General features: G+C 51.7%; 7 protein-coding genes across 7 annotated transcripts; 4 read left to right on the plus strand and 3 right to left on the minus strand.

Annotated features, from left to right (window-relative positions):
• Positions 1-1,062: 1,062 nt before the first annotated feature.
• gefA-0 (Ras guanine nucleotide exchange factor A) lies at positions 1,063-4,762 on the plus strand (the record flags this gene model as incomplete). Its single annotated transcript, XM_036646013.1, has 2 exons — positions 1,063-1,596; positions 1,652-4,762. 2 exons carry the CDS (start codon positions 1,063-1,065, stop codon positions 4,760-4,762), a joined length of 3,645 nt encoding a protein of 1,214 aa, XP_036488118.1.
• Positions 4,763-8,590: 3,828 nt separating this feature from the next.
• Positions 8,591-10,408, minus strand: CGCS363_v014165 (putative transporter; the record flags this gene model as incomplete). Its single annotated transcript, XM_036646014.1, has 6 exons — positions 8,591-8,747; positions 8,796-8,867; positions 8,925-9,597; positions 9,681-9,990; positions 10,045-10,243; positions 10,302-10,408. The coding sequence occupies 6 exons, from the start codon at positions 10,406-10,408 to the stop codon at positions 8,591-8,593; spliced, it is 1,518 nt and encodes a 505-aa protein (XP_036488119.1).
• Positions 10,409-11,139: 731 nt separating this feature from the next.
• On the plus strand, positions 11,140-12,737 carry fmo1-0 (Thiol-specific monooxygenase; the record flags this gene model as incomplete). Its single annotated transcript, XM_036646015.1, has 3 exons — positions 11,140-11,273; positions 11,331-11,919; positions 11,979-12,737. The coding sequence occupies 3 exons, from the start codon at positions 11,140-11,142 to the stop codon at positions 12,735-12,737; spliced, it is 1,482 nt and encodes a 493-aa protein (XP_036488120.1).
• Positions 12,738-14,439: 1,702 nt separating this feature from the next.
• On the minus strand, positions 14,440-14,944 carry CGCS363_v014167 (uncharacterized protein; the record flags this gene model as incomplete). Its single annotated transcript, XM_036646016.1, has 2 exons — positions 14,440-14,728; positions 14,787-14,944. The coding sequence occupies 2 exons, from the start codon at positions 14,942-14,944 to the stop codon at positions 14,440-14,442; spliced, it is 447 nt and encodes a 148-aa protein (XP_036488759.1).
• A 1,493-nt stretch (positions 14,945-16,437) lies between these two features.
• On the minus strand, positions 16,438-18,254 carry Mfsd1-0 (Major facilitator superfamily domain-containing protein 1; the record flags this gene model as incomplete). Its single annotated transcript, XM_036646017.1, has 5 exons — positions 16,438-16,786; positions 16,849-17,053; positions 17,114-17,176; positions 17,231-17,836; positions 17,888-18,254. 5 exons carry the CDS (start codon positions 18,252-18,254, stop codon positions 16,438-16,440), a joined length of 1,590 nt encoding a protein of 529 aa, XP_036487971.1.
• Positions 18,255-19,541: 1,287 nt separating this feature from the next.
• Positions 19,542-21,052, plus strand: CGCS363_v014169 (uncharacterized protein; the record flags this gene model as incomplete). The annotated part of the gene is made up of 2 exons (XM_036646018.1): positions 19,542-19,915; positions 19,975-21,052. 2 exons carry the CDS (start codon positions 19,542-19,544, stop codon positions 21,050-21,052), a joined length of 1,452 nt encoding a protein of 483 aa, XP_036487972.1.
• Positions 21,053-21,950: 898 nt separating this feature from the next.
• On the plus strand, positions 21,951-23,084 carry CGCS363_v014170 (uncharacterized protein; the record flags this gene model as incomplete). Its single annotated transcript, XM_036646019.1, has 3 exons — positions 21,951-22,315; positions 22,374-22,683; positions 22,743-23,084. 3 exons carry the CDS (start codon positions 21,951-21,953, stop codon positions 23,082-23,084), a joined length of 1,017 nt encoding a protein of 338 aa, XP_036488980.1.
• Positions 23,085-23,191: the final 107 nt, after the last annotated feature.

Raw genomic sequence — 23,191 nt, forward strand, 5'->3', positions numbered from 1 at the left:
TCGCGTGTGCCCGTCCCTCGGGAGACAAGAGACGCCAGACTGACGCACGATACAACAAGCTCGCCTCCGTCGCAAAACCAAACTGGCCCAAGAGCTCCACGCTAAACCAACCAAGCCGACTGGGCGGCCCTAGTTGATCTTCAACGTCGACAAATCCTCGCCCCAAAACGAACAAGAAATAAGGAAGAAAAAAACAAATCCAACGCCGCCCACCTACGAGCAGCAGCAAGGTACGCACGCTACAGACTACCGGGGCATCATTTTACGGAACATACTCCCACACCCCCCTCGTCGCCCACTCCCAACGCCCATTACACACTGGCACACACACACCACCCTCCCAAAGTTCCCGGACGCTTGGCCTGGCCTGGCTTGTCTCCTCCCCTCCACTTCCCTACTACGTGATCGTCCCTCGCTTTGGGCACTCACATGGGGGCCTCTTCTTGGGCTCCCGAAACCTTGAGTCAAGCCCTGGTCCCTGGTATGCACCTATCCACCATTAGTACGGGCAAGGATCCCTCCAACACGTCCGTCCCAGGGCTATGACATTCCTGTTGTTCCTATTCCCCTCCCACATCAATGCCCGCATCTCCTCCCTACATTCCATATCCTCTGCCTCTTCCCATCAAAACCACCTACACACAGGCCAAGCGTCCTGTTCCTCTACTCACCTTTTCCGCCGTCAACTGACTGTCATCACAACACCTTGACAGTCCCAAGAGGAGACCCGACCGCATTGCCACCTACTCGACGTTGGGGCTTACGACTTACGATTTCTGTTCGAAGTGAAGGATAATACGCTAGAGGCGCATCAATCGACCCGAGTTTTGCGAACGACGCAGTTGCAACCCATTGACCTATCCGATATTCGTTCAGGGCCGCAGAAGAGGCGCAGCAGGAGGATCAATTCGTATCTGACGAGGAGTCTGGACTCGACTGGACTTTCCTTCACTGCACCTAATCGAGGGCGAGACAACCTCGACATCAACGACTTGACATCACGCCCAACCCACTTACATCGTTGTCGCCCATGCTTCTCCACGAGAGCAACCAGCAGCAGCCATGGTAATGCTGAGCGACCATTCCATGCGTGCCAGTCTCCAAGTGGCACCTCTCAAGCTTCACAAATCACAATCCTGCGATGCGCTGTCGTCGAAGCAGGACCAATACAGCTCCAAGTCATATTCAGCAACACACATGACACCACCCGCAACACCCAATGGCTCGCAGGAAGATCTGGCTGCGCAGATGCCGCCGCCAGTATTCCACAACTTCCTGCGAGCCTTTTACCCCTTTCACCCGAGCTATGCCATGACCGACTCGAGCGTGACATTACCATTGAACGAAGGCGACATTATTCTTGTGCATTCAATTCATACCAACGGATGGGCCGATGGAACTTTGCTGGTATCGGGCGCAAGAGGATGGCTTCCCACCAACTACTGCGAGGCTTACGACCCAGAGGAGATGAGGAATCTGTTGAAGGCTCTGCTGAACTTCTGGGACTTGCTCCGAAGCACTTCCGTCAACGATAGCGAGATCTTCGGAAACCAGGAGTTCATGAAGGGTATCATCGCTGGAGTGCGATACCTTCTGGTAAGTAATGCTCGTGACCCAGACTATGGATTTGAGTGGACTAATTGGTCGTCAGGAACGCACTCACTGCTTGACAAGAGAATCGGCCATCATCACCCGCAACGAGAACCTGAGGCGCGCGAGAAAAACGCTGCTCTCTGAGCTGTCGGCGTTGGTGAAGACGGCAAAGAAGTTGCAGGAGGCGCAAAAGGGTATTCTGCAACCACGCGAAGACGTTAACGACATCATCGACGAGATGATCCTCAAGGCCTTCAAGATCGTGACCAAAGGTGTTAGGTTTTTCGACATCCTGGAAGACGATCGACGGCAACGAGCCCCTGCGGTGACCGTCATGGCGACCGTCATCGAGGAATCCTACATTCCCCCGACGCCACCTGCAGATCAGACCAAGTTCGACGAGACTCATGCAGGTTCCCGAATGACGAACGGTGCACCTGGCAGGGGTGCACCATCGCAACCGACCGACCCGGCACAGTCATCGCCCGCTAGCAGGCGGCTTTCAACGCTCTACTCGCCTGCCAGCCCCAACTCGCACCGATTGTCTCAGAATGTCAAACGGCTTTCATCCAACATCTCCCATCGCGTTTCATTGGCTGGACCTTCGCCGCTGTCAAGACCTGGTCATCTTGTCTCGGAACGCCTCAACAAGAGCCACGACACTTTCCTGTCACACCTGGGATCCTTCATTGGTCGTTTGCACTTACAATCCCAGTCTCGGCCGGAGTTGGCTTTTGCCATCAAGCTGTCAGCGACATCTGGTGGAGAGTTGCTGGCTGTTGTCGATGTCGTCTGCGGGCACAGCACTAGCTCGGACATGCTGGTCCGAGCCAGGGAGATGATGTTTGAGCGTATTCGCGAATTGGTCTCGGCGGCTGGCCAGATCATCCGCCATGCGGTAATGCAGGACGCGGATGTCATTATGCCGCAAGACAACAGCATGCTGCTGATGGCCGCAACTGGCTGTGTGAAAGCTGCTGGTGAATGTGTGGCCAAAACTAAATGGGTCATCGAGCGTGTGGGCGACTTTGAATGCGAATTCCAGGCTGGAGAGCTTGGTATTGACCTCAGCGTATTGGAACTCGCACCGGAACCTCACTATCGACGACCATCCATCGCTCCGTCAATTGCAGAGACTGCGACGACCGAGGCGACTAGCGTAGCAGAATCTTCGAGGAGTACTGACTCTGTCCATTCTGTTGTGCCGCCAACGCCCCACCGACCGAGTATTGTCGCCAACGACAAGCCACTACCTCAACTACCTCACACTGATTCACCTGATGAAGAGTCCCGCCGAGTTCGACCTTCGTCGCAAAATTCCAACGGACGTAATTCACGACCATCTTCAATGGGCGATGATACTACTTCCAGCGTGGCATCTTCCATCTCGTCGATTCGTCCGACTTTGCCTCCTCTTCCCAAACTCTCTACATCCCTGCTCCCTGGAGATGAGTATGGCCCCATCGAAAACGTTGGGCAGGACGGCGACTACCACAATTCCTCCCGTGTTGACAGTATGACCGCATCCAGCGCGGGCAGCAGCAGCACCTACCTTAGCCGGGACTCAGAGGCCAGCCTCGTTTCCCAAACCTCTACCCGCGCAACAACCCCGGACCACATGTTGGCGCCTAGAAGCAAGCCGTCTATGTCAGAGCTGAGCAACAACGGAAGCGCCCACAACCATGACGAGGTGGACGAAGTCGAGTCTAGGATGTTGGAGAAGACGTACGCTCACGAGCTCATGTTCAACAAGGAGGGCCAAGTAACTGGCGGATCTCTCCCTGCACTTGTTGAACGTCTCACAACTCACGAGTCCACCCCCGATGCGACCTTTGTCTCGACATTCTACCTCACTTTCCGACTTTTCTGCAGTCCTCTCAAGTTGGCCGAGACTCTCATCGAGCGATTCCATTACGTTGCCGAGGCTCCCCACATGGCTGGCCCGGTCAGACTGCGCGTCTACAACGCCTTCAAGGGTTGGCTCGAGTCGCACTGGCGTGACGAGACTGACCGCGAAGCCCTCAGCTTGATTGAGCCATTTGCCGAGTACGAACTCGGCGGCGTGCTGCCCTCAGCTGGTCGCCGCCTCCTGGAATTGGCCCAGCGTGTCTCAAACGATGTCCTGGTCCCTCGCCTGGTGTCTTCCATGGGCAAGACCAACACTTCAATTGCACAATACGTCCCGGCGGACACTCCCCACCCGCCCTTGGCCATCACCAAGAGCCAGTTCTCCCACCTCATGTCGTGGAAGAATGGTGGCAGTAACCCTACCATCCTCGACTTCGATCCTCTTGAGATTGCTCGTCAACTCACCATCAAGCAGATGAACATTTTCTGCTCGATCATGCCCGAGGAGCTTCTCGCATCGCAGTGGATGAAGAAGGGCGGCGTTCATGCTCCCAATGTCAAGGCCATGTCGGCTCTCTCGACTGATCTTTCCAACCTCGTCGCCGAGACCATTCTCCACTACCCCGAGGTCAAGAAGCGCGCCGCTGTTATCAAGCAATGGATCAAGGTTGCTCACCAGTGTCTCGAGCTTCACAACTACGATGGACTCATGGCCATCATCTGCAGTCTCAACAGCAGCACCATCAGTCGTCTCCGCAAGACCTGGGACGCCGTCTCTCCTAAGCGACGCGATATGCTCCGCCACCTGCAGGCAATTGTCGAGCCATCGCAGAACAACAAGGTCCTGCGAACCCGCCTCCATGACCATGTCCCGCCCTGCTTGCCTTTCCTCGGCATGTATCTGACCGATCTCACCTTCGTCGACATTGGCAACCCCGCCACCAAACAGCTTCCCACACTTGGAGGTGATGGCTGCGAGGAAAACGGCGGCGGCCTTACCGTTGTCAACTTCGACAAGCACACCCGTACGGCCAAGATCATTGGCGAGCTCCAGCGATTCCAGATCCCCTACCGACTCAACGAGCTTCCTGAGATGCAAGATTGGATGACGGCGCAGATCGTCCGCGTACGCGAGAGCGACCAGGGCCAGAATGTCCAGGTCAGCTACTACCGCAAGAGTCTGCTGTTGGAGCCTCGCGAGATGGCGATGCGCGCCCCCGCCGAGCCTCAAACCAGCACAACCACCACTCAGCGTAGCGGCGACCTCTTCGGCTGGATGAGCCGAGGAGACCGGGGTGCGCCGACACCCACGCCGATGTGAGGTCTCGGTCAAAGACGTCCATGTCTTGCTGGCAATCTCTAACAGACAACATCATTTCCACATTTTCCACGACATACATATCCCCTTATTCTGCTTCACTTTTGATACCCCATTTTTCTCACCTCACGTCAGAGGCTTTATGTCATGAACGACTTCTATCCTCATCAACGCACTGCACTCGGCGTTAATTTGCTTCGTGCCCTATTTCTTGGCTCGGCTCGGGGCTTCATTCGCCATGGATGAATACATGCGCGCTGGCTTATTGCATTGCTTGGATGTCGGTTGGGATGAGCGTGGTCATCCTGTATTATTGGAGGTGGCTGAGATGGTCTCTCCACCACACTGTTGGAATGCTCACATTCGCTCGCGCGTCTGTCGGGTGGTATTCCTGTTCCCTATGTACCCTACTTTGAAGATTTTGGATTACGGCCGATGGGCTACTGGCATGGCTTGGAATGGACGGGGAGTTGGAGGCACACCAATCGAGGCCTTCGAGCCCTTATCTTGGACACCGGCGTCGCGGTAGGCTCTTTGAGCATTGGAGGCGTCCAAAAAGACCAAAAGTGTACACTGTATATGTAGGATAATTCTGTATACAGATTTTGGAGTGGCGGGCGGAGGTAGATACCATGAATAGGACTCAGAATCCTGATGATCAATAATTATGCATCTTCCTACTTACCACTTAGTGACCGTGAGACATGACAATCTCGGCATGCAGACCCAAATTTCGCCAGCGGCGTGGTTATCAAACTAAGGTTTGAGCGATTCTTCTAGAAGGATCACGACGCCGTTTCTTTTAATATTACCAGCTCCACCTGTTTTGTTTCCTCGGAGGTTAATGTGGCGGACGAGGGATGAAGTCGTAGGGGTCCGGGGGCCCGCTCCTCATATAAAGGCCTGCGAGTTTACCACCGCACTGGAGTGGATAACAAATTATGTCTGATTCGACTCGGTTTCTGACTGTCTCCCAAGGACCGGTGTTTTATGACCTGGGCTGTGGAGATGGGGGTGGGTGGTGCCCTGCTAGTGTTCATGAGGCGGGGGGTGAGATGTGATGGTTGGAAGACTCCCTGGGTAGTGGTGTTGGGATAGTATTGCTGTGGGATAAATGGGATAAATGAGGGATGGTGGATAAGGGGGGGTGGGAAGGGGGAGGGGGGGGTAGGTTTTGATGGGTGTGAGGTTGGCATTGGCGCTGTGATGATTTTGATGTTTCTTTTAAGAAACAGTGAATGCATATAAGGAATTTAGTGAGGAGATTGGCTTGTGTAGGGAGGGTTGCTGGGTTTATATGCTGCCTGTGAAAGCATCATTCAGGATTCAGGATGAAGGCCACGTTGGAGAGGGCCCTTCCCCAACCGCCCTCCTGGAGGGCAGTTGGCGGTGAGCGTTCATTCGTCTCCAACTTGATTCATGATGGTTATCATTGTGATGGGGGTCGCTCTACGTATAAGTACGTATGGGTCTGAAGGATGCAACAGCTGGCAAGGCAATCGGCATTCCCATCTCCAATAAGAAATTGCGATGCCGGCAATGGGATGCTGTTGGCTTCTCTTGATCTGTTCAGTATGTGCTACCTTACGGTACGACTTTGGATGTTCAGCTGGTGTTTGGATAGCATGGCGTCATTGCTGGGCGCGATCGTCGTTTGTGGATGTTGGGTGAATACGAGCAGACTGGACAACGCGGCTTACCTGATGATGTCTGATATCGTTGACTTGGTGGGCAAAGGGTGAGGGACTGCATTAATGAGACGGGTGAGAATCAGCAAGCGCCCAGGACAGCGTATGAGAAGTTTATTACGTTCCATTAGATATTAAGCAGAAGCTGTTCAGGTTAGTTAGTTTCTTAGATAGCACTCTCAGGTGTGCAGGCGGGGCCATTCAGTATGTTGTCCTCACCATATCTATTTAAGGGAGTAAAGGGAAGTAGTCCAAGTCCTTTTGGCCGCGAAATGGGTGTTCGAAAGTCTCGTTGCAATGTTGACCGCGTTGGCAACTGGTGTTAGCATGCGTGCGGATCACAAAGTCAACAGGTCAGAGGAGTCGCTCTGTCCTCTGCATGTTCTGTAACGTGCGTGCAGTCTCTGTTATGAGTGGTTTCTGTCTTGGATGTATTTGATTGAATAGTTCCATGATGCCCGTAAAGAAGCTAAATTGGTTTGATTTGGGTCTTGTCTTGGGAGCTTTTGGAATGAGAACAAGGACGCACATAGCAAACTGTTCAGGAAGACAAAAAGTCTAGAGAAGGATTTGTGAGTTTTCTTTTGCGGCTGCGCTTCTAAATCATACGCTGCGCTGAAGCTTTTGAAGGAGTTATTTACTGGATGTCTGCTGAAGAATGGATTTCTCTTTCTACAACGAATTCAATATCAAAGAGGATGACCATGAACATAGCATAGAAACAATCCCTTCGCGATGAAATATGTTCATCAGGACAATGGAAAGGTGAGCATCTCTTTAGGCCAGTAATGGAAGCCAGTGGCATGTTATGAAATTACATCAAGGGAAGATACCTCGCGGAAAGTCACCTCAGCACCCAGTATGCTGTCACACCTACCTACAATGTCTGTGCTATAAATGTATTGGATGCAGTTACACGGACGAGGACGGAGATCGTGTCAAGTATTATATTGATTGGAAGTCGCATTGCTTACCTGGATTCCCTTCCATGGAAGCAATGACCGCTTTGCCCAGTTTAAGGCGTGATCTCCATCAAGGTCTCCGATACGTTGCTCGCTTTCTAATTGCCTTTTCTTGTCAATCTGGCGTCACTGAAGGATAGCGAACCTAGTTTTATGTTGTTCAAGGTGAGCCCACGGAATGGCCTGGGGCAGCAAGGTTGAAGGTACCGCAAAGGCTTCATCTTCATCCCAGCCGCCAGGTACCAAATTGTGTAATCATCGTCCATCATCTTTGGAAACATATCTGGGGGCGAATATACGTCAACTGAGAGACGGGTTAGTGAGTCGCGATAGGTACTACTGAATGAGTACCAGGGCTCCCATTTCAAGTTAACGCAGGCTAGGCTCTGGTTCAATCACTCAGTGTTATTTAAGGTAGAGGTCCTGCGGCTCGGATACCCTTCCTACTCCGAGAGGAAGATTTGATTCAAGCGTTCAATCTCAGGTTGAAGGTGGAGTGGCATGACCAGGAATGGTCGTATCAGTTGGTCTGTTTGAGCCGTTCCAATTTGCTACCTGGTAATCAACTGGCCCATCGATCCAACATTAGAACAGATGAGGCTAGTCGCAGGCGTCGTTGTTAGCAGCTTCATTCTACAGACAGAAAACGGAATGAGTGAAAGCCTTGTGCAGACACTCATCTTGGTCTAGCTTCTTGTCGCGGGTGATGTATTCAGAACGTATAAAGGTTCGGAAATGAGCAACGCAGGATGACTGTTGTTGTGAAGCAGTTCTTGTGGGTACGTGAAATGATTACGGTGACCAATATCCTCGGCTTTTGGTTTCATAGGAGAATCCGAACACTAAGTTACTATTCAAACGACGAAAGATTGTTGCTGCGACTACCTCTGAGGGTATCCCAAGGATTCGTTATATAGCAGCTTGCTACAGTAGAGACTTGAGGGATTGGCCGCCTGATGTGGTGCTGACCAAAGGCGTGAAGACTGAAAACTTGCAGCATTGGACGTGATGGGATGCGCAAAATATGTATTTGGAACGTGTTTCCCAAAGGTGCCAAGCGCAAGATTAAGGTATTCATTTACATTCGATATTCGAACAAGTTTCCCAGTGTGACCGAGCATTAATCCAGAAAGAACTGTGTTCAGCAGCAGGCCCGTATCTATGACCTTTGCGTCTACTTATTAGGGCACGTAGATTCGAGGCACCTCCCCCTTGGCCGGCTTGTACTTTCCTTCGGCAACACGCTTGTTATGCAAGGTGTAGATGATGACCTGCAGTATGGCGAACCCCATCCCAATCGAGACCATAATTATCTGAGTCCTCAAGCCGGTCTGATAACTGCGAAAGAGTCAGTCGTAATCCTTTGAAAATGTTCTGTGAACTCACAATGGTGTGTCGTTGCCGCGGTAATACTGCGTTCCGACCATCAGGCCACTGATGGAAAGCATCACCCACATTCTATACCACACGTCAGCATTGGACCATGAACTTGCGCCATAGACACCATCGACCTACGCAATACTGATACTCCTCTCTCCTGGCTCGCGGCAATTCAGCTGCACCCATGAGTTGTTGGCTGGATGGTACCCCACAGCGAAGCTATTGACGGCTGTCCAAAGACCCCAGCGGGACCACTTGCCCACATGAGGATGGGCAGTCCTCGCCACAATTAGGACGATAAGATAGCAACTGTGTGCACCTATTACCGACAAACCGCGCTTGTTGGTCTTGTCACTAATCCAGGCGACTATGAAAACGACTACAAGCGCAAGAGAGGCGCCGACAGCGGCAAGAGCGTTGGCTTGGATGCGGTTGAAGCCGAGGTTCCTGCAAGACTCCTGATTAGCACAATGTCCTCGACTCAGATTCCGTGCTACTTGCATGATGATAGTTGGCGTGTAAGTTGTCAAAGGACTCCAGGTGGAGAAGACGGCGAAGCTGCTCAGAAAATGGGGCCATCGTTGCCAATGCAAGATCGTCTTGAGCACAAGTTTTGGCGGGATATGCATTCCTTGCGCGCCATGTCGCTTCTCCTTGTCATCGAATTCGAGTCGGCGTTGAATGATGGCTCTTTCCGAGCCTTTGAAGCGGACGAGGCCTCGGCTCAAAAGGGGATCAGGGGTATCGGGGGATCCAGGGAGGAGAAACAATAGGGAGAGTCCCACGAAGATGGTGAAAACTCCCTCAACTGAATTCAACTTAGTTAAGAATAGCATCGCACGGGAAAAATGAGTCTCTTCAAGCTAAACGCCTCAACATGGTTGAACTTACTGAGAAAGAGCCACTGCCAGCCTCTTAGCCCCCGTGCGCCCTCAAGCTTGAGAATGCCAGAGGCCAGAAGTGGACTCAGAGCATTACCACTGAACATACCAAAGAAGAAAACAGCGACCCGCTTCGCGAGCTCTTTCTTCTTATACCATGTCGACAGTGTGTAGCAGGCACCCGGTATATAGCCTGCCTCTGCCAGACCGAGAAACATTCGCGATGCCAGAAAGCCCTTTCGATCGCGGAGAAATATCTGAAGGGTCGCAACCAAGCCAAATAGCATAACTTGAGCTGATATGTACTTGCGAGGGCCAACCTGAATGGTATCAATGTTAATAGTGTTTTGCATAGATAAGCACTCGTTACTCACTTTTTGAAGCAGCATATTCGACGGGATTTCTAGAATCACAATGCCCAGGAACATCAACTGGTTTCCGAGATTGATTGTGTCCTGATCCACTCCGATATCCTTTGCGAAACCACCAGTAAGAGCACTCGCCAGGTTCATGCGATCCAGCTGAAAGACAAGCAGCCCCAGATATAGCAACGGCAGCACTGAGCCGTCAATCCTGCGAGCGAGTTAGCGATCTCAGATTATGCTTGGGCTCCTTACATGACGAAGCGTACTTCCTCCTAGCTTGAGTTTCCTCATGGTTCGTCCAATCCTGTTCAGATACCGGTGTTGCGAAGCCGGGCGAATCGGCCAGTTGCAGCTCCTGCTTTGCTTCAGCCATCGTGCCAGGTGAGCTTTCGAGACTTGCAAGTTGGGCTTCCAACTTGCAGTATCGGCGGCAGATTTAATAGGATGGGGCAAGATTAACTATTGGGCCGAACGGCGGGAGGCTGGTCTCGTCTCTGTTCGGCATTTGCCCTCCAGAAGCTCAGTCTCTTGCATCATCTCTCGGCAGGTGCCATGTCCACTTGTGACCAATTGGGAGGCACATCGATTAACTCCGCCTGAAAGACATTCTAGAACCTTGTGCCGTCGACCCTCTTGGTCGCGGTGCCGCGTTCTTGGGACCATCACGCAATAGCCCCCAACGCCCATTCAGCAGCGTGCCATGCCGGCCGAACATGGGGTATCGGGCTAGATACTAGCACTTCGCTGAAGATTCTCCACATTTCTCCGGATGTGAGTGACAATCCTACCAAGCACGCCATCTTTCATCATCGCGCCAAGACGAACGCCGGTCTCTTATCTGAAGATGTCGGGATTTGAAAGTCAAAAGATCATATAATCGAGAATTGAAAAACTCCTCGTTCGAATGCGGCTCCGTGTTCCCGGGGTTTTAAATGAAATCCAATCGGGAAGCAGTACATCCTTGAAGCGGCTTGTTCAAAACCGAATCACCGGGGAAGCTAGTACTTTCACACGCGATATATACCTTGACCTAGCCGATCCCGTCGCCAAACCCAAACTGAGATCCTCGAGGTGTTCGGCTCTCACCAGCCTAGGTTATCCAAAATGGGAGCTGCAAAGCGCGTCGCCGTCATCGGAGCCGGCCCTGCAGGTGCCATCACAATCGATGCTCTTGCGCAGGAGAAAGCATTTGAAGTTATTAGAGTTTTTGAGAGACGCGAAGGTCCTGGCGGATGCTGGTGAGCCCAAAGAACATATTCATCAACGGAGTTGCGCTAATATCAGTTGACTCACAGGCTTGGGGAGACGAAACCGCCGCCACTTGTCCAGCGCGATGAACTCAATCTTCTCGGCACACGCAAAGCAGACCCAATTTACCCTTTCATTCCTTCCAAACTACCAGCTCAAACCCCAAAGCTTCCAAATCCTCGTTATGCAGAATCTACAGTATATCCGTACCTCGAAACCAACGTCGACTTCTTGCCGATGCAGTTCACCCAAGAGCCGTTCCCACAAAAACAGTCAGAGTGGTCTGTTTCTGTGCACGGCGCCGACACGCCTTTCCGGCACTGGTCGCTAGTGCAAGACTATGTACGGTCTCTTGTCGAAAGAAGAGGCTATCAAGACTTCGTGGAGTACAACACCACTGTCGAGAAAGCCGAGAAGGATGAACGCAGTGGGGAGTGGAGGCTAATTCTACGCAAAGACGGCGAGAAAACAGATTACTGGTGGGAAGAGAGGTTCGATGCTGTCGTTGTGGCATCAGGGCATTACAGCGTACCCTACATTCCATTGATCCCGGGTCTCGGGGACTTTGCAGAAAGGAAACCTGGAAGTGTGATCCACAGCAAGCACTTCCGTGGCCGTGATGCGTACAAGAACAAGGTGAGATGCGCCAGATGATTCCATGAGTATGAAGGAGGGGGACTAACTATTGTCCTCAGAGAGTTGTCGTTGTAGGTGCTTCTGTTTCTGCAGCAGACATTGCGTTCGACCTCACCTCGACTGCTCAAGCTCCGGTGTACGCTGTGACTGTTGGCCACAACTTCAACGGTTACTTCGGTGGGGAAGCATTCAACCACCCGAAGATTTGGAAGGTCCCATCTGTATCGCATATCGATCCCAGAACCCGCACGGTACACTTTATCGATGGCACTTCCGTCGCTAATGTTGACAACATCATTTTTGGAACTGGCTACACCTGGACCTTGCCCTTCTTCGATTCGTTCAACAGTAGTAGAACGGCGCCAAAGCCAAAGAATAATCGAGTGCCGGACTTGTATCTGCATGTCGTTTATCGGCCAGACCCGACTCTGCTCTTTGTTGGGGCTGTCAATGCTGGCTTGACCTTCAAAATCTTTGAGTGGCAAGGCGTATTGGCAGCTAGAATACTCGCTGGACGGGCAAAGTTGCCACCGGTGGATGAGCAGAAACGATGGGAAGATGATCGCGTGGCAAAGCGTGGGGACGGAGCCAAGTTTGCTTTGGTGTTCCCTGATTTTGAAGAGTACTTTGAGACTGTCAGAAAGATTGCTGGTCCTGCAAATGGCCGTGGCAGAGAACTTCCACCATTTAATAAGTTCTGGTTTGAGCGATTTATGGCCGGCCATGAGCGACGCAAAGAAATGTGGAGGAGGCTGAATGCGGAGGCCAGAGAGACTTCGGAGCAAGGGAAAGTAACGGAAGTTCGCGCCAAGTTGTGATAGCACTTAGTCGCAAACGACATACACATCCGCAGATGCTGAAACCTCAGAAATATTGTGCAATGGGAAAGTCTGGTCAAGAGACGTTTCTGTTGTAAATTGTTCGAAGTATGTATATTATACAAAAGGCCAACATCACTACTTATTCCTTGGGTATCAAGATTATTCTATAAATCGCCACAATTAACGTCCTGCTCCATGTGAACAGTCCCAAAATAAGAACGCCGTTGATGCTGTAACTCCAATGCCCTTCAAATCAACTTGCAATCAACTTGAACTTGCGTTTGACGAAACGCCACCGTAACCACTGCCACCGCTGCCACCGATTGAACCCATGCCCGAATCCCCTTACTGATGGCTCGAGTAAGCCGGAGGCGGTCCATCATAAGGGGAAGAGTCTCTGCCGTTGTAGCCAGCGGTATAGGTGTATCCTCCCTCTGATGTGCCGTATTGAGGACCTGGGAATGTTCCTTGGCCCATACCGGTCTTCCTAAGCTTGTTTTTCTGCGCTGGGCCCTCATTGGAGGTGGCTATCCTCATATACATCTTCATGTATTCGGTCTGCCTCTTCTTCATTCGTTTCCTCGCGCAAAACATGCAAGTCGCAAAGACGACTGCCATAGAAACCGCAACGCAGCCGAAGATGATCGCGGGGAACGCAGCGGGTGGGCCGGAGCTCGGGCTCCCTGTGTCGTTCAAGTCGCGTTTGATAGAAAAGGATGACTGTCGCAGATTCAGAAGATCGGCTGCGGAGCTGATGTCCGCCGACCTAATGACGGGCATCTTGGCTTCGGTTGTAGGCTTCGGGGCCGCGTATGTGTCGACGTGGAGTTTATCGTGGACTTTGGAACGATGATGGTAGCAAGTGGCAACTTAGATGCGCAAGATTGGTTGTGATAGAATCAATTTGGAACAGCTTAAACTTGCAAAGAAGTCTTCGTAGTGTATTGGTGGCAATCAATGAAAACATATATGCCCGGGAAGTAATTGGGAGAGGCAGGGCTGACTCGTTGGCTGTTGGTTCCTTGAGGATTCCAAAACTCGTCTAAGCCCTACGATCACTGCCTCATTTAGGCTCACAGAACATTCCAACACATGGGCAAGGGGCAGACTAGCGGCACTTTAAGACCTTTCGTGCACCGAAGGATTCAACAAAATTGTGTCACGGGGGCTTCGATTAGCATAGGCTACTTCAAAGTGCAAAAGTCATCATGGGGCCCGGACGGCCACTCGGGCGACTAGCTTGGGCTCCTTCCCCCACACTCAGCCACCGCCAAGTACGACCGCACACTGAGACCTGCACCGCCCAGTCGCCCGGCTTTCGTGCGCTGAAATATTCAATGAATATCAAAGTCTGCATGCCCAGAATGCCCGGAAGTACAGGCGACACAACTTGTCGGAATTGCTTTCGACGTTCCTAGCGTGTATTGATTCGTTGACTTCTGTGTAATAGATTGCAACCGTCCTCCCTGAAAACGAAAGTCCACAATTGAGAGAAGACTTTGCATGGTCAATACAAGTGATCCAATATTCCCAAATGAACGGAGCTCAACAGTTGAGATGGTTAGATTCACTTACACATGAGACGAACCGTTGACGTGGAGAACAGATGAAGTCGCGAGTCGCACAGAGATATACAAGCCAAGAGTCAAATTTCTCTGATTGCTAAAGTATTTACAACGAAATTCCGCCCATTTGTCATTTAGGGGTTGGTGAGAGTAAATGCAATATCGCCTGTGCTTGCGCCACCAACACAGGTTGACTTGAAGCTGCCAGTCGGGCAAGTAGCGCGGGCCGCGCGAATGCAACCTTCCCAACGGCCCTTAGAAACATTGAGTGTAGCGCCAGAGCTGGTCGGGTTCAAGGTGAACTTGGCTGTGCCCGACACGCCGGTTGTGCTCTTTGGCGCACCGCCGCATTTCTGGATCGAACCCTGGATACCACCACAGATGGCGAGAGTGGCAACGTTCATGTCGTGGGTGTCGATTTTGCTGCAACCTCGCGTTAGTCTTACACGTCACTGCTTGTTATCAAATAAGTAGTACTTACGCAGCCTTGTCGGTGCAAGTGGTGTCCTTGACGGCGGCAGGATTGACGTCCTTGTTGGCGCGAATCTCCAAAGCAGCGTCGTTGAGGGCAGGGGCGGGGACAGCTATGGCGAGGCCAGAGAGAGCCAACAGGCTTGCGGCGAAAGTAGACACTAGCATATTGGGTTGTTTTGGTTTAATGATTTAATACGGTTGAAAATAGAGTTATTTTGACAGAAGAAAGTGGAGTCGCAGCTTTGGGCCTGCCAAGAGTAGAATGAACAAACAAGATAGATTGGCACCTTCTGGCCAAGACTACGGGAGCAAGCAAACTAATAAATCTGAAATCGGAATGTTGAGCCGGGTACTTTGTGTGGATGCAGGGCTGCCAGAGCATGATCGGCAGGCCCGTCTGATCGTGTGAAGTGGTGTTCCATCAAGGAATCGTCTGAGACGGGAACAGTTTCGACTGACCCTTTTTTGGACATGCGACGAACGGTGGTTGCCGGTGGAGTTGGTGGTGAGCTGCCGCACTACCGAGTCGCTTATCCTATCACCCTAGCGATACGAGAGAATAAAACGGGCAGTATCCCCCTTTGCTGTCTCAAATCTTGCGCAAGTTTCGTGCTTTCCACCTTCACCCCGCTCGCTGGATCGCGCGGCCTCCATGAAGCGGGCAGGTGATTTGGGCGCACCAGCCATATAATGGCACGGCGTATTGCGTGGCTTTGGCCGGTTAAGCTTTGTCGGGCTCGCAAGTTTTGGTATTCACCACATGGTCGAGAAACTTCTCACGATGTTGTCTTATCAGAGTTCAATGTCATCACATGGTTCCGATGATTTGGAAATGATTAGGTTGTGAAGGCCGCGTCATTCATGCTCAGCCTCTTTGGACTGCCGTGAGCAGCGAGGCTATTCGCAAGTTTTCTCTACTTTCGGAACAGCTGCATTCGTCAACCACTACGACTGAATAGGCTGAGTAAATTCAAATAGGTTTTTTTGTATAATTCTGCCCCATCATCTCTGGAGCCGGCATGATGAACAATAACGCTCTTTAAGAGAGATTAAGCCTTTGGTCACGTACTCCAGAGCTGTGGACCATCTCCTACGCAGTAACTCCGTTACAGGTTAGTGATTGTTGGATACTAGCAATGAAGCAAGACGAGCACCAACGAGACCATGGTGAGAGCAAGTAAAGAAGGGCGTCACGTTACACATCGTCAAAGAAGGTACACATATAAAATGGAGATCATTATCAATCAAGCATAAGCCCTGTAGTCTTGGCAACAGAGGGTAGAGACCTCAACGCTGTTGTCAATGAAAACTTATGGGACGACGCCCGGGTTGCTGCAAGTTATCTAATTGTGAACATCAATATTGCTCTTCGCAGAGGATCCAAAGAGGATACCAGATTGCTTGAATTAAACGGCGCATTTGACTTGATATGGTATCCTGAAGCTGAATGGAACCTGAGAACTCAAGCCAAATGTAACATTTTGCTAGTCCTTAGCCTCGGCACTTGCACACATGCGTTTGAGTTCAACAGGATTCATGGAGTATCATGTGATTTGATTTAGATGTTGCGTAATCGCGGGGCTCTCTTCTAGTTCTTGGTCCTTCGGAGACGCCCCGTCGGCAGCCAACACACAGCACGTGGTCTTGCTCCTCCCTTTTTAGTCGTTGTTTCCAGTCGCAACACCCCAGAAATACCCGCACCAACTGCCCAGGATCAGCGCGATCAGCGCAACGAAACAGGCCATGGAGATCACCCTGTTCTTGTGGCCATCCTCTTCGTGGAACTTCCGCTTCTGCTCGTTCAAGATTTCTCCTCGAGCAATGCGGACCTTGCGCGACCACTGAAGATGTCCAAGATCAGTGAACTTGAGAGCCAGCAAGAACAAGCCAATAGACACGACAACTGAGATTCCGGCCAAGATGACATAGACAATGGTAACCTTATCATAGGAGTTGTTGTCCGCGTCTTGGATTGCTCCGGTCACGATACGGACTATGATGTTCATACTAAAGCTTGGTAAGTATGTTACGCCGATAGTGGGTTGAATTAGGAGGCTGATGGTACGTACGCATTGTTCATGGTGATCTTCAGCGAATAAGCTGAGCCAAATACCGACGAGTCCCACACCGCAGTACGTGTGCTGTCGATGATAGTGGCCGGACCGAAGCAGTAGGCAAATGCGAAGACACCAAAACTCGCCGCAGTACCCGTCGTGTTGTTGGCAAAGCATACCAACAACATGGAGGTGAACATGCCAACTCCACAGAATGCCACTGGAAACCCATGTTAGACCTCCGAAGCATATCAAGTTGGGCGGTGAGTGGGTGACATACGGATAGAGATGCGCTGGCCGAAGACGTCCAAGAACACCCCAAGAAGAGGAACAACGAAGAAACCTAGTTTAGTTAGCCTGGTGATCTCCTAAAACTTTCAATGAAGTTAATGCTTACCAGCATATTGAAGCGTCGCGCTGTACCATCCAGCAGTGATAGAGCTGGTGCCGAATCGCTGCTCAGCCAGCTCTGTGGCATTCTGCAAAAACACAATAGCAGTGCTAGTTTCGAAGAGGGAAAAGGCCATAACAGCCCAAAACGACCACGGCAGTTCCAAAACCTTGCGCAGCTGGAACTTCTTGGACTTTTCAGTGAGCTGCTCTCCTGTGGCTGGATCGCGGACACCTTGGAACTTCTTGTGGGCCACTTTCGTGAACCAGTAAAAGAACACAGTGACGACATTCGTAAACAGGTTCATGAACACCGCCACCCAGAAAACCCAGGCAAAGTTCCCTGTTCGCTTCGCGATAATGTTTGCAGATGACTTTCCGGCAAATGCACCGATCTTGCCGATGCCCAACTCAAAACCAAGCGTGGAGGCGAAACCGTTGCTCGGAGCAAACCAGGACGAGAAGACCTTGTACTGTGCGACCTGTGTAGCGATGTCTCCCAGGGCGCGAACGACTCGGCCGGCGACCATGAACTTGTAGGATCGTGTTTGGGCGGCCGCTGCGACGAGAATCGAACCTGCTGAGTAGATGAAGTTGCCATACAACATGGCGCCTGTTCAGAGTTAGCATGTCCGTCTACAATTGCGCCAAGGGAATATCCTACCAGCACCACCGATCCTATCCGTCACGATTCCACTGAGAAGCATCAGGGCCGTTACCATGAAGTCTTCGCTGGCCTCAAGCAGGGAGAACTGGGTGTTGCTAATACCCAGCTCCTTTTTGATGGTGCTCTTCATGGCTCCCGAGATGCCGGAACTCCATTGGGACCCGAAACCAATCGCCGTAACCAAGGCTATGGACGCAAACTTCCAAGTCCAGGGCACCTGAGTCTTTCTGGTGTCTTCGTCATCGCTTTGGTCAGCGGTCAATGTGTTGATCGCGACACCCGACTTTTCGTTTGCGTCGTCGGACGGGAGGGAGGCTGGGCGTGCTGTCTCAGCATCGCGGTCCAGGGGAGCGGTGGTGGCCATGTTGGCTGAACGAGAGGGTTGGGCTCCGACCGCACACAGCGACGTGAATGAATGACGTTGGGAGTAGCACCCGCGACGCAAGATTGAAGTCTGTGAAGAACGGGATTTGAGGCGGGAGAGCTGATGCGACAGGACACTATTTAACATGCAACCTTCAGCTTTCAGCTTGGCTCAGCTTCGTCGTTGTGCCCCTCCAGATCGTTCATATCAGATCCTTTCATCTGATAAGATAATTAAACCGAAGGTCCGAACATCCCTGGCCACACGTGGTTGACCAAAATTTACTCAGTGGACTGACCAAGGCAGATGGAAGCTGGATCCCGGATAGTGTCACCAGGCTAGGCCGTCGGTCTAGAAGCACGTTACACCGCGCCATCCCGGATGAAGTGGGTGGTCGGAAGAATGCTGCCTCATCGGGTAATGACTCAAGTGACATGATTCGCAAGAGCGGCAGACGTGGGAGAGTGCAACTTCGAAGGTTGCCGACATCATCTTTAAGCAACCAACTGTCTTAGAACCCGTGAAAATTCCCGAGGAAAAGACGAGGAGACGTTTAAGCTCGTACAACTTCGAGACTTTCACGTGCCCAACAGATCACATGTATTCTATCTGCCGTCAAACATTCGTCTCTTCCTGAAGTCTTCACGATTAACAATTCAGTGGCGAGAAAATTCGATCAAGGGGTACGAATTCGGTCTGTCATGAAGTAGCATTCAAAGCAAAGCGTTGAAGAACCGCCGAGTCTCTCACTGTGAGAGGATTCCTGATCGACGGTCCCCAGTCATTAAGTGGGTATTCCGTTGGTGGGAGTCCGGCGATACGAGGCCAACTGTCTCGGTCGTTAGTGGTTCGCCGAAACGTCGGACATCTGTAGGCGCTAGATGCGCGCGTGCAGAGTTCTCGACAGGCGATCGAATTGCGCGGCTTGGCGGGAGGTTGAACTTTCAGGGTCCTTGACTAATAAATGTTATTTTGCATGGTTCTTCACATTTACCCTGAGAAACGCCGGCGGGGCTGGCTGGCCATGTCGATATCGGAAGTGGACTGAGGTGTTGTTTATTATGATGGTCCCGTCTCCCGCGATTATCTCTGGCGCACGAGACCCTTTCAAAACAAGTCGCGTTTGGATCTCAACTTGACAATCTCAAAAGAATGTCCAAATCGCTGGAAAGATCGCGCTCGAGGACCCGAGGATATGGCTCCTGTTCCCCCCATCCCAGGGCCCGGTCCCCTTCTCCGGAAAAGCCAGTGTCATGGGCCGCCTTACCTCATAAAGGGCAGCTTGCCATGATCGTCTTCGCACGATTGGCGGAACCTTTGGCCGAAAGATCCTTGGCTTCTTTCTTATTTTTTCAGCTACAATGGTTTGACCACACCCTCTCGGAAGCAACCATAGCAACTCAGGCCGGCGTTCTCACATCCGCTTTCGCCGCTGCCCAGTGCGCGACCGGGATGTGGTGGGGCTACATCGCCGATAGCCCCCGATGCGGCCGGAAGAACGTCCTCATCATGGGCTTACTTGGTACATGCATGTCATCTTTGGGTTTGGCTTTTTCTAGATCTTTTCTGGCCGCGCTCTTCTTCCGAGTCCTCGCCGGTGCCTTGAACGGCAACGTTGGCGTCCTACGGACGATGATATCGGAAGTAGTAGATGATAAAAGGTGCGTAGAACGAAAACTGCGATTATTGAAATTTGAACCAACTAATAACTCTTACTTAGGTTACGGTCAAGAGCGTTCCTCCTGTTGCCAATGTGTTTCAATGTGGGAGTCATTGTAGGCCCTCTTCTCGGCGGCTTCCTTGCAGACCCCGTCACTTCACATCCGGATCTTTTCGGCCCCGGCTCCCGGATCGGCGGCCCCGACGGCGTTCAATGGATGATGGAGTATCCGTATGCTCTTCCCTATCTCATGTCGGCATCTTTCCTGTTCCTCGCTGCGATGGGAGTGATTCTCGGCTTGGACGAAACACACGTGGCCCTTCGCGACAGCAGAGATCGTGGCCGGGAGATTGGTCGCTACATTTCCAGCTGTCTAAAGACCAAAGAAGGAGTGGAATACACCCGTCTTGATCAAGATCTTTTGTCGGATCGTCCCGTTGGCCGAGTTGCTGGTCGCACGCACACCGAAGCTTCTAGCGAAGCTCCTCGGTCGATCTTCACTCATCAAGTCCTCCTTACTTTGTCACAAAATTTCCTCTGCACACTCCACACGTCGGCATATAACGCCATGCTTTTCATCATCTTGCCACTCGCAAGATCGAAGAACGTCGACAAGCATCTACCATTTCGATTCACTGGCGGTCTTGGTCTCACATCACAACAAGTAGGTTTCGCGAACACCATCATTGGCATCGTTGGCCTTCCTCTTCAGATCCTGCTTTTCCCGCCAGTGAGTGGGAAGCTCGGAGCTACATCCTCCTACCGACTCTTCCTTCCGTTCAGTCTGCTGGCATACACCGCTATCCCATTTCTGTCTCTTTTGCCTGGCAAGGGTGATATCTTTTGGGTGTGTTTGGCAGCCGTGCTAAGCTCGCAGGTGCTGTCCCGAACGTTTGTTGGACCGGCCACTATCTTGCTGGTGAATGAGGCTGCTCCACCGGCTGCTTTAGGTACGGTGCATGGAATCGCTGCAAGCACATCAGCAGGCGCTCGTATGCTTGGGCCGGTGATCGGCGGCTTGGTCCTCAGTTGGGGCCTGCAGACCAACGCCATTGGTATTCCGTTCTGGGGCCTCGGCGCCTTGGTTATGCTCAATTGGCTGCTAGTATGGGCTGTGAGGGTCAATCCCGGACGTTAAAGCAGAGAATTGGTTGGTCGGGTGAGAGCAAAGTCAGGCAGTGGTCACTTCTTGCCCTTTACCTGCCGTCGTCGATTACAATGGCCAAGACTATGGCACTAAACGCAATAGAATTTGAGAGAACAGAGTCTAGATCGTACACCTCTGATTCTTGGTTTCGTTTTTCATTACTTAGTTGGGAATGTCTATCTTCAATGTCTTCCATCAAGTGGTTACATGACTGGGGCGAGAAGTACGGCCTTTAAGCGCCCGTTGCGGGGCCTTGTGGACGTTTCCCGGATCTCAGAATCATGGGGATATCGTAATGTGGATAGTGGGGTTGCACAGATGATACTGCCAACGAAACAAACAGGCAGTGGAAAGGAGTCGGCGTTGCCAGCAACACATGTCATTGATAGAGGAGTTTGAGGGTGTCTGGTAGCTAGGCCTGTCATGACGGCCCGAGGTGGGATGACACCCTCAGCATCTTTTTAGTTTCGTGACGATAAGTTGCAGCCACTCATGTTCAAGATGTCTCATTATAATTCCTCGAAACAGCTAGTGCGGGTATATTCTAGACTTTGCGGGACATCTATCTTACCAGCCGGGGTTTGCCCCGCGTGAACCCAACCCCGCTCATAACGTAAACACACTATCTCCCCGTGAGACTCTGGCGGAAGCCCAATGCTGTTCACGTCGAGTTGTGCCAGTACTTCTGGTACCATCAGGAGATATTTGATCAGATATAAAGTCAACAAACAAGCACGTTCTCAAAACCATCAACATTCTTTCTCAACCAAACTCGAATCAGCACTTCCCACTCTGCGAGATACTGGGTAGTCTTTCTCAAAACAAGCTTCTTGAACAACCTCAAGTTATCCTCTGCAAAATTGTATCCAAAGGAGAGTTTCTAATCACAATGGCCGCCGAAGTCTTGATGCCTGCAGCTCCACCGGCCGTTCTGGGACCGAAACTCAAGGAGCCAACGCGCCCCACGAACCGGTTGCCCGACTTTCTGATCGACGAAGTGAGAGATGTAGAGAAAGTCTCTTTCGATCCAAAGAAACACCTGAACATTGTCGAACCAGAGCGCATCTTTACCATGCAGGAAATCGGGCTCGGCGGAAAGGGTATATCCCCGGTTGCAGCTTCTTCCCCATTCTCCATCTTTACACCAGAGGCCGTGGCGCAGATGAGAGCAGAGATCTTCAGCGAGCCCGTCCTTCAAAACTGCCAGTTCACCTCTGACTTTGCTAAGAACATGATCCGAGGATATGGACCTAGGTAAGTCGGGGTAAATGGTATCTGGTCAGTATGCTGCGGTGCTGACTCGTCTTTTCAGACTTTGTCCCTTCATATTCGATGCTTGGAACAGCCCCGAAGTTCTCAACGCGGTCTCGAGGGTCGCCGGTGTGGACCTTGTCCCAGCCATAGAGTATGAGGTCGGCCACGTCAACATCTCCATCAACGATGTCACGACTGAACTCACTGCGATCGAAAATAGCGATGACTCGTCCGCCTTTGCCTGGCACCTGGATAGCTATGCTTTCGTCTGCGTCACAATGCTTTCTGATTGCACCGGTATGATCGGAGGCGAGACGGCTATGCGAACGGGCACAGGGGAGGTGATGAAAGTCCGCGGACCAGCGATGGTAGGTTGTTGCCCCTCACAAAGTATACATGCAGGACTTTGACAAGTTGTTATCTCCAGGGCACTGGGGTCGTCATGCAGGGCCGCTACATTGAGCACCAAGCCCTCAAGGCCAAGGGTGGCCGGGAGCGTATCAGCATGGTCACTGCCTTTCGGCCCAAGAGTCCCCTGGTCAGAGACGAGACTGTTTTGACAGGCTCTCGCCCTATCAGCACTCGATCTGATCTCTACTATCAGTGGAGTCACTACCGTTTGGATGTGCTTGAAGAACGCTTCCGTGATGGGGCGAAAAGGCTCCGAGAGCGGGAGCGCGCTGGCCGTAAATTCGATGTTGATGCAGCCAAGGAGTTCTTGACTCTCCAGAAGCAGTTTTTGGAGGCTACTATTGCGGAGTTGGAGTAATGGTAAACTTGTCTCAAACCCTAGGTCGCGTATGGCTCAGAAGACTGGCAGCATGTCCGAACCAAATGAGCTACGGGTCTACTAGGTTAGTATTGTATGTAGGATTA

This window comes from Colletotrichum siamense (genome assembly GCF_013390195.1).
Source record: "Colletotrichum siamense strain Cg363 chromosome Unknown KSG_Cg363_contig10, whole genome shotgun sequence".
Lineage (NCBI taxonomy): Eukaryota > Fungi > Ascomycota > Sordariomycetes > Glomerellales > Glomerellaceae > Colletotrichum > Colletotrichum siamense.